Source organism: Notolepis coatsorum, assembly GCF_963971535.1.
Source record: "Notolepis coatsorum genome assembly, contig: SUPER_6_unloc_1, whole genome shotgun sequence".
Taxonomy (NCBI): Eukaryota; Metazoa; Chordata; class Actinopteri; order Aulopiformes; family Paralepididae; genus Notolepis; species Notolepis coatsorum.
Window position 1 is genome coordinate 334,994 of NW_028174883.1, and position 16,651 is coordinate 351,644.

Below are 16,651 nucleotides of genomic sequence, written 5' to 3' on the forward strand. Positions count from 1 at the left end.
TGAGTGTGTGCGTGTGGATGTGTGTGCTGTGGGTGCATTTGATGGTTGTTACATAGTGTTATTGTCATTTAGCATTCTGATGGCCTGAGGATAGAAGCTTCTTCTGAGTCTCTCTGTGCTTGCCATGAGACTCCGGTATCGCTTGCGTGTTTGGTCCGCACCAGAGTTCCACTGAGCATTCACACCACCCCAAAAAAAGCGGGACTATCCGAGGAAACAAACTCTGGTCCGATAGTCCGGACCAAACAGCTCTGGTGTGAAAGCACGCCGACAGTATAAATCCCTGTATATCTTCCTGTACATTTCACATTTATACTTTATATTTTAGAATGTATATCTCCGACTGTGTACCCTTAATTCCTATCCTCTTGTAAAAGCGGGTGTCCGTACCTCTGCCGGTGTTGACGGTGGTGGGGCTGAGGGCGGGGGGGGGGGGGGGGGGGGGTCTTACCTCTGCCGGTGTTGATGGTGGTGGGGCTGAGGGCCGGGGGGGGGGGGGGGGGGGTCTTACTCTGCGGTGTTGACGGTGGTGGGGCTGAGGGCCGGGGGGGGGGTCTTACCTCTGCCGGTGTTGACGGTGGTGGGGCTGAGGGCCGGGGGGGGGGGGGGGGGGGGGTCTACCTCTGCCGGTGTGACGGTGGTGGGGCTGAGGGCCGGGGGGGGCCTGGGGGGGGGGGGGGTCTTACCTCTGCCGGTGTTGATGGTGGTGGGGCTGAGGGCCGGGGGGGGGGGGGTCTTACCTCTGCCGGTGTTGACGGTGGTGGGGCTGAAGGCCGGGGGGGGGGGTCTTACCTCTGCCGGTGTTGATGGTGGTGGGGCTGAGGGCCGGGGGGGGGGGGGGGGGGGGGGTCTTACCTCTGCCAGTGTTGATGGTGGTGGGGCTGAGGGCCGGGGGGGGGGGGGGGGGGGGGGTCTTACCTCTGCCAGTGTTGATGGTGGTGGGGCTGAGGGGGGGGGGGGGGGGGGGGGGGGGGGTCTTACCTCTGCCAGTGTTGATGGTGGTGGGGCTGAGGGCCGGGGGGGGGGGGGGGGGGGTCTTACCTCTGCCAGTGGGTGATGTGGTGGGGCTGAGGGCCGGGGGGGGGGTCTTACCTCTGCCGGTGTTGACGGTGGTGGGGCTGAGGGCCGGGGGGGGGTCTTACCTCTGCCGGTGTTGATGGTGGTGGGGCTGAGGGCCGGGGGGGGGGGGGGGGGGGGGTCTACCTCTGCCGGTGTTGATGGTGGTGGGGCTGAGGGCCGGGGGGGGGGGGGGGGGGGGGGGTCTTACCTCTGCCGGTGTTGATGGTGGTGGGGCTGAGGGCCGGGGGGGGGGGGGGGGGGGGGGGTCTTACCTCTGCCGGTGTTGATGGTGGTGGGGCTGAGGGCCGGGGGGGGGGGGGGGGGGTCTTACCTCTGCCGGTGTTGATGGTGGTGGGGCTGAAGGCCAGGGGGGGGGGGGGGGGGGGTCTTACCTCTGCCGGTGTTGATGGTGGTGGGGCTGAAGGCCAGGGGGGGGGGGGGGGGGGGTCTTACCTCTGCCGGTGTTGATGGTGGTGGGGCTGAAGGCCAGGGGGGGGGGGGGGGGGGGTCTTACCTCTGCCGGTGTTGATGGTGGTGGGGCTGAAGGCCGGGGGGGGGGGGTCTTACCTCTGCCGGTGTTGATGGTGGTGGGGCTGAGGGCCGGGGGGGGGGGGGGGGGGGTCTTACCTCTGCCAGTGTTGATGGTGGTGGGGCTGAGGGCCGGGGGGGGGGGGGGGGGGGGTCTTACCTCTGCCAGTGTTGATGGTGGTGGGGCTGAGGGCCGGGGGGGGGGGGGGGGGGGGGGTCTTACCTCTGCCAGTGTTGATGGTGGTGGGGCTGGGGGGGGGGGGGGGGGGGGGGGGGGGTCTTACCTCTGCCAGTGTTGATGGTGGTGGGGCTGAGGGCCGGGGGGGGGTCTTACCTCTGCCGGTGTTGACGGTGGTGGGGCTGAGGGCCGGGGGGGGGGGTCTTACCTCTGCCGGTGTTGATGGTGGTGGGGCTGAGGGCCGGGGGGGGGGGGGGGGGGGTCTTACCTCTGCCGGTGTTGATGGTGGTGGGGCTGAGGGCCGGGGGGGGGGGGGGGGGGGGGGGGGGTCTTACCTCTGCCGGTGTTGATGGTGGTGGGGCTGAGGGCCGGGGGGGGGGGGGGGGGGGGGGGGGTCTTACCTCTGCCGGTGTGATGGTGGTGGGGCTGAGGGCCCGGGGGGGGGGGGGGGGGGGGGGGGCGCGGCGGGGGGGGTCTTACCTCTGCCGGTGTTGATGGTGGTGGGGCTGAAGGCCAGGGGGGGGGGGGGGGGGGGTCTTACTCTGCCGGTGTTGATGGTGGTGGGGCTGAAGGCCAGGGGGGGGGGGGGGGGGGGGGGTCTTACCTCTGCCGGTGTTGATGGTGGTGGGGGCTGAAGGCCAGGGGGGGGGGGGGGGGGGGGGTCTTACCTCTGCCGGTGTTGATGGTGGTGGGGCTGAAGGCCAGGGGGGGGGGGGGGGGGGGTCTTACCTCTGCGGTGTTGATGGTGGTGGGGCTGAAGGCCAGGGGGGGGGGGGGGGGGGGGGTCTTACCTCTGCCGGTGTTGATGGTGGTGGGGCTGAAGGCCTTCAGACGATGGTCTCACAGATGTTGGTGGCGATGAAGAGCGAGATGCCGGAGCCGAGGCCGTAGCCCTTCTGGAGCAGCTCGTCCAGCAGCAGCACGATCAGGCCGGCCACGAACAGCTGGAGCACAGGGCGTCTTATTTATGTTTGAACACTAGAGGGCTCACCGCCTCCATTATAGCCCCTCCTTCTATAAATAGCCTAATTACTGTAATCCCATGCACCTGTGATGAGGATACATTACACGGCCACCCAGCTGGAGCACAGGGCGGTTATTATTAACTCTTAACATCCTGACGGCCACCAACAGCTGGAACACAGGGCGGTTATTATTAACTCTTAACATTCTGACGGCCACCAACAGCTGGAACACAGGGCGGTTATTATTAACTCTTAACATCCTGACGGCCACCAACAGCTGGAGCACAGGGCGGTTATTATTAACTCTTAACATCCTGACGGCCACCAACAGCTGGAGCACAGGGCGGTTATTATTAACTCTTAACATCCTGACGGCCACCCAGCTGGAGCACAGGGCCGTTATTATTAACTCTTAACATCCTGACGGCCACCAACAGCTGGAGCACAGGGCCGTTATTATTAACTCTTAACATTCTGACGAGCTGTTATTTAAACATTCATTAACTCTTAACATTCTGACAAGCAGTTATTTAAACATTTATTAACTCTTAACATTCTGAAGAGCTGTTATTTAAACATTCATTAACTCTTAACATTCTGACAAGCAGTTATTTAAACATTTATTAACTCTTAACATTCTGAAGAGCTGTTATTTAAACATTCATTAACTCTTAACATTCTGACGAGCAGTTATTTAAACATTATTAACTCTTAACATTCTGACGAGCAGTTATTTAAACATTTATTAACTCTTAACATTCTGACGAGCAGTTATTTAAACATTATTAACTCTTAACATTCTGACGGCCCGGAGGAGCGGCCTTGGTTTGATGGCGTGCCGCTGTTTTAGTGTCTCTGAACTAGGGCTGGGCGATAACGATAACGATAACTATCGCGATAAATTATTTCCTCGAAATAACATGAAACGTGGTCGCAAAGTTTCGATATATCGATTTTCCAAGCTTGGCTCCGTTCTATCTCCGTTCAGCCTCGGCTCAACACACTCACTAACAACAACCAGCGTTACGTGATGACGTACTTACGCACAACAGCTAACAACAATCAGTGAAGGAGATGGCCGAGACCCGGAAGGAGGTAGGACTCACTCAACAAGGCTTGCTAGGCTAATTAGCTTCCACGGCATTGTTTTATATATTTACGTGCCGAGTATGTGTGTGTTTTGAATTCTGAGGCCACGTTTATGGTAGTGTGGGATATACAGTGGACGCCGTTTCAATATTGTGGCGGCAGAGAGTATTTTAGTGTCATATTTAGCACATTGTCATGGAATACTCCGCTTAGAACCAACAGGCTGGCTAGGTTAACTAGCTTGCACGTCGCTGTTTTTATATATTTACGTGCCGAGTATGTGTGTGTTTGAATTCTGAGGCCACGTTTATGGTAGTGTGGGATATACAGTGGACCTCGTTTCAATATATTGTGGCGGAAGAGAGTATTTTAGTGTCATATTTATTGTCATGAGATACTCCGCCTTGTCGGCTAACGTGCGCAGACTGATGACGACATCAACTCGACTTGAGACATTCGCAGCAGCATAAGAAGTTAATTAAACTTGACGGACATTATATCGACGATAATTATCGATATCGAATATTATGAAAATAATTTTATAATTTTATCGCGATAACGTTTTTGGTCATATCGCCCAGCCCTACTCTGAACTACAAACATAATAATTAGGGATGTCAGATATTATCGGCCGATATTGGCATTAAAATGTGATCGGTATCGGTTTTCAAAAATTAAAATAAAAAAAAGTTTTACATTTAAAGTTTTACATTTAACCTATAACCGTTATTTACCAGGCAAGCAAGTAAGAACAAATTCTGATTTTATTTATTGTCAAAAGTATGCACAATGTTATGTTAATTCCACAACAAGAGATATGTAATGTTAATTACCTGAAATTATTAAATTTTTTGGGGGGGGGAACCCTGCATATATTGGTATCGGTTGATATCGGTTGATATCGGTATCGGAAATTAAGAGTTGGACAATGTGAGAGAATGAACCTCATCATCTCCTACCACCAACAAGAAGACAAAAGACGTCCCCACCCTCCATTGTATCCAAAGACCCTCACCCTCACCTCACCTGTCCAACCACCCCTTCACCACCCCAAGCCCCCCCCCCCCCTCCCAGAGCAGAGAAAACCACACTAACTCACCATTCCAGACAAACCACCCCGAAACACATCACCCCCCCCCCCCCCCCTCCATGGACCCGAAATCCCCCCCCATGGAACAGACCAATCACCCACCTTTCCAGTTCGACCACTGACAATGGACACACCTTGTGCCCCTCCTGTATAGACTGTATATAATGTGGCCACACTGGTTGATCCAGAGCTCAGTTGGGGGACACTCTCCGAGTCATCCTGCTGTAACCCTTTGATTCTCCTGAACCTGCTTTGGTATTAAACCCATGTTTGTTCAAGCCTACCCGACTGTCTACATTTGATTACTCCGGGAACAATTCTCCCACAACAATATCGGTATAGGTAAAAAAGCCAATATCGAGCATCGCTAATAATAATTATATAATAATATTACATATTTACAATAATAAACATACCTATATACATACCATTAGAAAAACACGTGTAAAACACTCATTTTCTGTGGTATTGTTATCAACTTTGGACGTGAACTAGATAAGACTGTGGCCCCAGTGTGTTTCCTCTCAGCTGGGACCTGGACTAGATAAGACTGTGGCCCCAGTGTGTTTCCTCTCAGCTGGGACCTGGACTAGATAAGACTGTGGCCCCAGTGTGTTTCCTCTCAGCTGGGACCTGGACTAGATAAGACTGTGGCCCCAGTGTGTTTCCTCTCAGCTGGGACCTGGACTAGATAAGACTGTGGCCCCAGTGTGTTTCCTCTCAGCTGGGACCTGGACTAGATAAGACTGTGGCCCCAGTGTGTTTCCTCTCAGCTGGGACCTATACAAATATAAATATAAATGTTACTTCAGTGTGTTACTATTACTGCAGCACTGGAAGAAACATCCGAATGGTTCCTCTCAGAAGTGGCCAGGCTCATGCATGTTGTGCTATAAACGGTTCAAGAATAGCTTTCAATTGTACTTTGGGTTTGCACTCGACAGGCGTTTTACACGCCAGATGTTGCAGGCGTGGTGGTGGGGGGCGGTTAAGAGGTTAAACCTCCACGTGGTCAGGTCCTCCACGGTGATTAAAGAGCAGCGATGCGTCCACTGACCTGGATGATGATGAGCAGGCAGATCCCGGCGCCCATCTCCGAGGGGTCTCCGTACATGCCCGTCATCACGTAGACGATGGCCTGTCCGATGGTGATGATCATCCCGAACACTGCGAGGGGACAAGGGGGGGGGGGGGGGGTTAACCTTCTGTAGTGTGGTAGTGCAGGGTTAACCTTCTGTAGTGTGGTAGTGCAGGGTTAACCTTCTGTAGTGTGGCAGTGAAAGGTTAACCTTCTGTAGTGTGGTAGTGAAAGGTTAACCTTCTGTAGTGTGGTAGTGAAAGGGTTAACCTTCTGTAGTGTGGTAGTGAAAGGGTTAACCTTCTGTAGTGTGGTAGTGAAAGGGTTAACCTTCTGTAGTGTGGCAGTGAAAGGTTAACCTTCTGTAGTGTGGTAGTGAAAGGTTAACCTTCTGTAGTGTGGTAGTGAAAGGGTTAACCTTCTGTAGTGTGGTAGTGAAAGGGTTAACCTTCTGTAGTGTGGCAGTGAAAGGGTTAACCTTCTGTAGTGTGGCAGTGAAAGGGTTAACCTTCTGTAGTGTGGCAGTGAAAGGTTAACCCTCTGTAGTGTGGTAGTGAAATGGTTAACCTTCTGTAGTGTGGTAGTGAAAGGTTAACCTTCTGTAGTGTGGCAGTGAAAGGTTAACCCTCTGTAGTGTGGTAGTGAAATGGTTAACCTTCTGTAGTGTGGTAGTGAAAGGTTAACCTTCTGTAGTGTGGTAGTGAAAGGTTAACCTTCTGTAGTGTGGTAGTGCAGGGTTAACCTTCTGTAGTGTGGTAGTGAAAGGTTAACCTTCTGTAGTGTGGTAGTGAAAGGGTTAACCTTCTGTAGTGTGGTAGTGAAAGGTGAACCTTCTGTAGTGTGGTAGTGAAAGGGTTAACCTTCTGTAGTGTGGTAGTGAAAGGGTTAACCTTCTGTAGTGTGGTAGTGAAAGGTTAACCGTCTGTAGTGTGGTAGTGAAAGGTTAACCTTCTGTAGTGTGGTAGTGAAAGGTTAACCTTCTGTAGTGTGGCAGTGAAAGGTTAACCTTCTGTAGTGTGGCAGTGAAAGGTTAACCTTCTGTAGTGTGGTAGTGAAAGGTTAACCTTCTGTAGTGTGGCAGTGAAAGGTTAACCTTCTGTAGTGTGGTAGTGAAAGGTTAACCGTCTGTAGTGTGGTAGTGCAGGGTTAACCTTCTGTAGTGTGGTAGTGAAAGGGTTAACCTTCTGTAGTGTGGCAGTGAAAGGTTAACCGTCTGTAGTGTGGTAGTGCAGGGTTAACCTTCTGTAGTGTGGCAGTGAAAGGGTTCAAAGCTGTGAACCCTGGTGCAGGGGGGGACGGGGGGGGGACGTACGTTTCTGCGCCCCGTTAAAGAGCGCCCGGTCCTTGGGCGTGTCTCCCACCTCGATGATCTTGGCCCCGGCGAGCAGCTGCATGATGAGGCCGGAGGTGACGATGGGCGAGATGCCCAGCTCCATCAGAGTGCCTGGACAATAAGGTGGACACAGCATTAGTATCAGAGTGCCTGGACAATAAGGTGGACACAGCATTAGATCAGAGTGCCTGGACAATAAGGTGGACACACAGCATTAGAGCAGAGTGCCTGGACAATAAGGTGGACACAGCATTAGATCAGAGTGCCTGGACAATAAGGTGGACATTAGATCAGAGTGCCTGGACCATAAGGTGGACATTAGATCAGAGTGCCTGGACAATAAGGTGGACATTAGATCAGAGTGCCTGGACAATAAGGTGGACACACAGCATTAGATCAGAGTGCCTGGACAATAAGGTGGACATTAGATCAGAGTGCCTGGACAATAAGGTGGACATTAGATCAGAGTGCCTGGACAATAAGGTGGACATTAGATCAGAGTGCCTGGACAATAAGGTGGACATTAGATCAGAGTGCCTGGACAATAAGGTGGACATTAGATCAGAGTGCCTGGACAATAAGGTGGACATTAGATCAGAGTGCCTGGACAATAAGGTGGACACACACAGCATTAGATCAGAGTGCCTGGACAATAAGGTGGACACAGCATTAGATCAGAGTGCCTGGACAATAAGGTGGACACACAGCATTAGAGCAGAGTGCCTGGACAATAAGGTGGACACACAGCATTAGATCAGAGTGCCTGGACAATAAGGTGGACACAGCATTAGATCAGAGTGCCTGGACAATAAGGTGGACATTAGATCAGAGTGCCTGGACAATAAGGTGGACACAGCATTAGATCAGAGTGCCTGGACAATAAGGTGGACATTAGATCAGAGTGCCTGGACAATAAGGTGGACACACAGCATTAGAGCAGAGTGCCTGGACAATAAGGTGGACACACAGCATTAGATCAGAGTGCCTGGACAATAAGGTGGACATTAGATCAGAGTGCCTGGACAATAAGGTGGACACAGCATTAGATCAGAGTGCCTGGACAATAAGGTGGACACACACAGCATTAGATCAGAGTGCCTGGACAATAAGGTGGACATTAGATCAGAGTGCCTGGACAATAAGGTGGACACACAGCGTTAGATCAGAGTGCCTGGACAATAAGGTGGACGCAGCATTAGATCAGAGTGCCTGGACAATAAGGTGTATCCAGTAAATGCCTTTTATCACGGAATCTATATATTTTCCTGAAAAACTAGGGCTTTTCAAAATGCTATAAAACGGAAATGAACCGATTAAAAAAAACAATCCGTCTCGACAATGTTGACTGCAAACAAGTCATTGATAAACGACGGGCAGATTAGACACATAGCCATCATTTAAGACAGAGGTTAATGCGTTCACACAACGCTATCAGTGAAGTGGGTGGCGGCATGATTCAACCATGTTTTGACCACGATGTTCTGGCCGGTAATCAAAGTGTTAATCACCTCTGTTGGAGGCCAGGATCACCCTCATCCAGTAGAAGGGGTCGGCCGAGTCCGACGACATGATGCCGAACAGGGGGATCTAAATCACCGGGAAACAACGAGGCGTTGGGTGAATAAACACATCTGCATTGAAGCGAGGCGTTCGTCGTTGTTCTGACTTCGCTCTGTACTCTATTGACCAGATTCCAGACAGTAAAGAATGTTGTTGTTTTCAGGTCAGTGTCTTCCTACCTGGCAGCACACCAGGAAGATGAACAGGGTGATGGCCGTCCATAGTACTTTTTCTCTGAACTGAATCTGAGAGGAGAAGAACCAAAAGAATAGTGACGTTACAGTAACGGTCTTGTTTGAGCACGACAACATACAGACAGTGTTGGAACATTATTAACGTAATAACCAAAAGGCACCTTTCGCTCAGGCTTCTGGATCTCAGGAAGCACGCAACAGAACGGCTTGATGACTTCCAAAAATTTAACTGTAGGGGGAAAAAAAGTGTGAATTAGTTAACAGGGTAAAACACTGCAAAAACACAGCATGCATTCTGGAGGCGTTAGTGGGTCTTAACACGTCGACGCCTGTGCGAAACTGGCCCCTGTGTCAATGTCCCTAACCCAAGAATACACAACGAGACCCTCCTCTTGGAACCAAGTATGGTTTAGTCGATATTCCAATGTACAGTTTCCCCCCCCCCACCCAATGTCTAGATGTAACAGTACTGTCTATCTGTATGTCATTATGATTGAATTGAAAATGGGGGACCCTGATGTAAACAAGACCAAAGTCTTTCTCTGGTCTGCATCCCCTTAACAATTGTGTGTATTGAGCCGTACTGTATTGTACCCATTCTGCAATCTGTTGATACAATGTTCAATCAATCAATCAAAACAAGTTGAAAAGAAGTTGTTTTGCTTCAGATGTCTGCTACGTCATCACACTTTGATTGATTGATTGAACATGTTATTAACAGATTGCAGAATGGATACAATACAGTACAGCTCAATACATACAATTGTTAAGGGGATGCAGACCAGAGAAAGACTTTCGTCTTGTTTACATCAGGGTCCCCCATTTTCAATTCATCGTAACATATATGACATACAAATAGACAGTACTGCTACATCTATACATTTATGAAACCAGATTTACAAATACAGTACGGTTTGTGATACAAAGAGTCCAGAAAAGAGAGTATATACATTTGACATAGAAACTGTACATTGGAGGAGGTTGGTTAGGAGGAGTGGGTGGGGGACACTGTACAACTGAACAAGCAAAACTGTACATTGGAATATTGACAAGACCATACTTGGTCATTTACTGTACATTGGGGGGGGGGTTGTGTTAGGACACGTCCTCAGATGTGTCAGCAGGGGCGTCATCACTAGCTCACTGAATAATAACACTCTACATTATGAACTATGAAGGTCCACGTCACACATCAGACACAAGGCGAGCTCTCTTACTGTATATTATTATTACATGATTAGATAATTTAGATGGTTCCACCTGTAACGTTATATCGCTCATTGATTGATCCACCCAGTGTTTCTGAAACACCACCCCGGCTGAGTTAAAGATGTTGTTATCGTTACTAACGTCACCTTATTACAAACACCGAGACACAGAGGCGCGGAGGAGGAACCGATCCACGTTTTAAAACGGGTCAAATAATTGGGTTCTTCTTCTTGACTTGTTGTATTCAGTTAGCCAGCGAGCTAACACGCAAGCTAACGTCAGCTAGCACGCTAACACAAGAGCTAGAGTGTCTCTGGGTGTGTAGATGTAGAGCATTTCAGCGGGTATGTGCACCGTGATGAACATGTGTGTTATTATCCAGAGGGGTCACTCACTGCCCATGGTGGTGCTGGTCCGGTCCGCTGGGTTCTGGTGTCAACAGGGTTCCTGAGGCTCCATGTAGCGGCGCTGCTGCTGCAGAAAGACAGGAGAGAGAGCAGAGACACGTCACCACTCCAGCGGGGCAGATCTGCAGAGCCGCGAGTAGGGGAGAGATCTGCAGAGCCGCGAGTAGGGGAGATCTGCAGAGCCGCGAGTAGGGCAGATCTGCAGAGCCGCAGAGTAGGGGAGATCTGCAGAGCCGCGAGCCCAGCGTCTGGGCGGGGCTTCGTGGCTTGGACTAGGTTTGAGGCGTTGCTTGATTGATTGATTGATTGATTGAAAAGTTTATTAACAGATTGCAGAATGGGTACAGTACAGTACAGCTCAATACATACAATTGTTAAGTGGATGCAGACCAGAGAAAGACTTTCGTCTTGTTTACATCAGGGTCCCCCATTTTCAAGTAATCATAACATATATGACATACATGACATACAGATAGACAGTACTGCTACATCTATACATTTATGACATACCAGATTTGCAAATACAGTACTTTTTGTGATACAAAAAGTGTCCAGAAAAAGAGAGTATATACATTTGACGTAGAAACTGTACATTGGAGGAGGTTGGGTGGGTGGGGTGGGGTTGGGTGGGGTGGGGTTGGGTGGGTGGGGTGGGGTTGGGTTGGTGGGTGGGGGCTGTACATTGGAGGTGGGGGGGGGGGGGGGTTGGGTAGGGGGGACACACACATTGAACACTGTACATTGGAATACTGACAAAGCCATACTTGGTCATTTACTGTGCAACTAGGTTAGGACATTTGTAGGGGCCAGTTTCGAATTGCAGTCTCCCGTAGGTGTTTTTTGAGAGTGTTTTTGAAAGTGGGTAGTGATTCACATTCCTTTACAGCTTTGGGTAGGGCGTTCCACATTGATGTGGCATAATTGCGAAACGTGTTTAGTCCCTTGTTTGAGCCGAATCTGGGTTTAACATGATTTGTGGAGCTCCCTCTGGTGTTGTGATCGTGGTATTCACTGACCTTTGGGAAGTATTTTGACATGTACATGGGTACCTTGGTCGCGTAGTGTATCTTGTAGACCAGGCCCATTGCAAGTTGCTGTACTCTGTCGTCTACTCTAAGCCATCCTAGGTTGTCAAAGTGGGCAGGGGTGAGGTGGGTTCTAGGAGTCAGGTCAAGCAGTAGTCTGACTAGCTTGTTTTGAGATGTTTGTAATTTGTTTTTTAGTGCCTTTGAGGTGCTTTGGTACCATGAGGTGCAAGCATAGTCGTAGTACCCTTGAATGAGTGCTCCTGCCAGAGTCTTCAGGGTATTCTTGTTTACCAGAGAGGAGATCCGGTACAAGAATCGAGTTTGTTGGTTGACTTTTTTTATTACATTGGATGCCATTTTGTCACAGGAAAGATTAGCCTCTAGGATGGAACCCAGGTAGGTAATTTCATCTTTCCTTGTGACAATATTGTCACCCACTGTAACTGAGAAGCCGTCGGCCTTGCTGAGTTTGTTATTTGAACCGAAGAGAATGGACTCTGTTTTGCCCATGTGTAATGATAGTTTGTTATCAGCGAGCCAGGTGCAGATTCTGCCTAGTTCCGAGCTGAGGGTTTTTTCAACCTGTAACTTGTTCTTGTCAGAGACCAGCAGGGCTGAGTCGTCCGCAAACAGGAACAAGTTGCAGTCACAAGCTGACGACATGTCATTTGCATAAATTAGGAATAGTAGCGGTCCTAGTATGCTTCCTTGTGGAACACCACAGCTCACTGTGAGGGGGGGGGGATAGGGTACCGTTTACCTCCACCATCTGTTCTCTCCCCTCCAGGTAGGATTGCATCCAGCTCACTGATAGACTATCAAAACCAATTGCTTTTAGCTTGTCAATCACAATGGTTGACAGTGTCGAAGGCCTTTGGCCATGACAACATCCCCTCCAAATTCCTCAGAGACGCAGCAGCCGCCATCACCCCAGTCATCACACACATAATAAACCTCTCTATAAAACAGGGGCACGTCCCCAAGGACTTCAAAATTGCGAGAGTGACCCCTCTACACAAAAAGGGCAGCAAATTAGACCCAGGCAACTACCGCCCTGTTTCTATTCTTACCTCCATCTCGAAAGTCATGGAGAAAATAGTCTACGAACAGGTCGAAAAGTACCTGGCGGAAAAAAACCTAATCTACGAATTCCAATCTGGCTTCAGAACGTCCCACTCCACTGACACATGCCTCCTCTATTTGAACGACCACATCAAACAAGAGGTGGACGCTGGCAAATACTGCGGCATGGTCATGCTGGACCTACAAAAGGCCTTCGACACTGTCAATCACTCCATTCTAATGGACAAGCTAAAAGCAATTGGTTTTGATAGCCTATCAGTGAGCTGGATGCAATCCTACCTGGAGGGGAGAGAACAGATGGTAGAGGTAAACGGTACTCTATCCCCCCCCCTCACAGTGAGCTGTGGTGTTCCACAAGGAAGCATACTAGGACCGCTACTCTTCCTAATTTATGCAAATGACATGTCGTCAGCCTGTGACTGCAACTTGTTCCTGTTTGCGGACGACTCAGCCCTGCTGGTCTCTGACAAGAACAAATTGCAGGTTGAAAAAACCCTCAGCACGGAACTAGGCAAAATCTGCATATGGCTCGCTGATAACAAACTATCATTACACATGGGCAAAACAGAGTCCATTCTCTTCGGTTCAAATAACAAACTCAGCAAGACCGACGGCTTCTCAGTTACAGTGGGTGACAATATTGTCACAAGGAAAGACGAAATTACCTACCTGGGTTCCATCCTAGAGGCAAATCTTTCCTGTGACAAAATGGCATCCAATGTAATAAAAAAAGTCAACCAACGAACTAGATTCTTGTACCGGATCTCCTCTCTGGTAAACAAGAATACCCTGAGGACTCTGGCAGGAGCACTCATTCAAGGGTACTATGACTATGCGTGCACCTCATGGTACCAAAGCACCTCAAAGGCGCTTAAAACAAAATTACAAACATCACAAAACAAACTGGTCAGACTACTACTTGACCTGAACCCCAGAACCCACCTCACCCCTGCCCACTTTGCCAACCTAGGATGGCTTAGAGTAGACGACAGAGTACAGCAACTTGCAATGGGCCTGGTCTACAAGATACACTATACGACCGGGGTGCCCATGTACATGTCAAAATACTTCCCAAAGGTCAGTGAATACCACAACCACTACACCAGAGGAAGCTCAACAAATCATGTTAAACCCAGATTCGGCTCAAACAAGGGACTAAACACGTTTCGCAATTATGCCACAACAATGTGGAACGCCCTACCCAAAGCTGTAAAGGAATGTGAATCCCTGCCCACATTCAAAACCGCCCTTAAAGAGCACCTACGGGAGGCTGCAATTCGAAACTGGCCACCGTAAATGCCCAAAACCCCCACCACCTCCTAATAGACAGTCTCCTCCCCACCGCATGTATATATTCCCTCCCCGCCGTATGTATATTCCCCTCCCACCCACCCACCCCCTCCTAATGTACAGTCCCCTCCCCATCATATGTATATACTCTGTCAGGATCTAGGGGTAACAGTACTGTATATTTGAATACCGCCTATGTCACAAATGTATCAGTACTAAATACCTATATGTCCCTATGCCATAAATGTCATGTATGTTATGTATGTCATAAATGTCTATATGAATTGAAAATGGGGGACCCTGATGGAAACAAGACAAACGTCTTTCTCAGGTCTGCATCCCCTTAACAATTGTATGTATTGAGCCGTACTGTATTGTACCCATTCTGCAATCTGTTAAATAAAGTTTTCATTCATTCATTCATTCATTTTGTAGGTCCAGCATGACCATGCCGCAGTATTTGCCCGCGTCCACCTCTTGTTTGATGTGGTCGTTCAAATAGAGGATGTCAGTGGAGTGGGACGTTCTGAAGCCAGATTAGAATTCGTAGATTAGATTTTTTTTCCGCCAGGTACTTTTCGACCTGTTCGTAGACTATTTTCTCCATGACTTTCGAGATGGAGGTAAGAATAGAAACAGGGCGGTAGTTGCCTGGGTCTAATTTGCTGCCCTTTTTGTGCAGAGGGGTCACTCTCGCAAATTTGAAGTCCTTGGGGACGTGTCCCTGTTTTATAGAGAGGTTTAGGTTAAGGTTGATTGATTGATTGATTGATTAAAAACTTTATTAACAGATTGCAGAATGGGTACAATACAGTACAGCTCAATACAAGGGTACTACGACTATGCTTGCACCTCATGGTACCAAAGCACCTCAAAGGCACTAAAAACCAAATTACAAACATCTCAAAACAAACTAGTCAGACTACTGCTTGACCTGACTCCTAGAACCCACCTCACCCCTGCACACTTTGCCAACCTAGGATGCTTAGAGTAGACGACAGAGTACAGCAACTTGCAATGGGCCTGGTCTACAAGATACACTACACGACCAAGGTACCCATGTACATGTCAAAATACTTCCCAAAGGTCAGTGAATACCACGATCACAACACCAGAAGGAGCTCCACAAATCATGTAAAACCCAGATTCGGCTCAAACAAGGGACTAAACACGTTTCGCAATTATGCCACAACAATGTGGAACGCCCTACCCAAAGCTGTAAAGGAATGTAAATCACTACCCACCTTCAAAAACACTCTCAAAGAACACCTACGGGAGACTGCAATTCAAAACTGGCCCCTACAAATGTCCTAACCCAGTTGTACAATAAAGACCAAGCATGGCTTTGTCAGTATTCCAATGTACAGCCCCACCCAACCCCACCCCACCTACCCAACCTCCTCCAATGTACAGTTTCCATGTCAAATGTATGTCAGTATTCCAATGTACAGTGTCCCCCCCCTACCCAACCCCCCCCCCCCCCCCCCACCTCCAATGTACAGCCCCACCCCACCTACCCAACCTCCCCCAATGCACAGTTTCTCTGTCAAATGTATATACTCTTCTTCTGGATTTTTTTAGTATCACAAACAGTACTGTATTTGAAAATCTGGTATGTCATAAATGTATAGATGTAGCAGTACTGTCTATCTGTATGTCATGTGTGTCATATGATGAATTGAAAATGGGGGACCCTGATGGAAACAAGACGAAAGTCTTTCTCAGGTCTGCATCCTCTTAACAATTGTATGTATTGAGCCGTACTGTATTGTACCCATTCTGCAATCTGTTAATAAACTTCAATCAATCAATCAACACACAATTGTTAAGGGGATGCAGACCAGAGAAAGACTTTCGTCTTGTTTACATCAGGGTCCCCCATTTTCAATTCATCAGGACATATATGGCATACATGACATACAGATAGTCAGTACTGCTACATCTATACATTTATGACATACCAGATTTGCAAATACAGTACTGTTTGTGATACAGAAGGAGTCAAGAAAAGGGAGTATATACATTTGACGTAGAAACTGTACATTGGAGGAGGTTGGGTGGGGGGGGGGGGGGTTGGGTACATTGGGATATTGACAATCATACTGGGTAATTTACATTGGAGGTGGTTGGGGGGGGGGGAGACACACTGTATAAACAAGCAAAACTGTACATTGAGGGGGGGGGGGGGGGAGGAGACACTGTACAAATAAACAAAATTGTACATTGGACTATTGACAAAACCATACTAGGTAAATGACTGTACATTGGAGGGGGTTGGGTTAGGATATTTACAGGGGCCAGTTTTGAATTGCAGTCTTAGCAGGTTAAGGTTAGGGTTAAGGTTAGGGTTAAAGTTAGGGTTAGGGTTAATAATAAACAGCACAAACTGACTACTTCCGGGTTTTACAGGAAACAAAACAAGGTACAAAGCCACGACGCCCCGCCCACGCACAGTCAAACCTAGTCCAAGCCACGACGCCCCGCCCAGACGTTGGGCTTACGGCTCTGCAGATATACCCTATTCCATGCCCTATTCCACCACGGAGAGGGAGAGCAACAC

At 49.2% G+C, this 16,651-nt stretch overlaps 1 protein-coding gene across 1 annotated transcript in view; it reads right to left on the reverse strand.

Moving 5' to 3' along the window:
• Positions 1–10,797, reverse strand: part of LOC311231266 (protein transport protein Sec61 subunit alpha-like) — a 29,116-nt gene extending 18,319 nt beyond the window's left edge. The window contains 8 exon segments of the mRNA XM_084338264.1: positions 2,557–2,595; positions 2,598–2,709; positions 5,967–6,076; positions 7,300–7,431; positions 8,829–8,907; positions 9,060–9,125; positions 9,236–9,303; positions 10,679–10,797. Of these exon segments, the coding sequence (XP_084194390.1) occupies positions 2,557–2,595; positions 2,598–2,709; positions 5,967–6,076; positions 7,300–7,431; positions 8,829–8,907; positions 9,060–9,125; positions 9,236–9,303; positions 10,679–10,685 (613 nt within the window). The 5' untranslated portion in view covers positions 10,686–10,797.
• Positions 10,798–16,651: the final 5,854 nt, after the last annotated feature.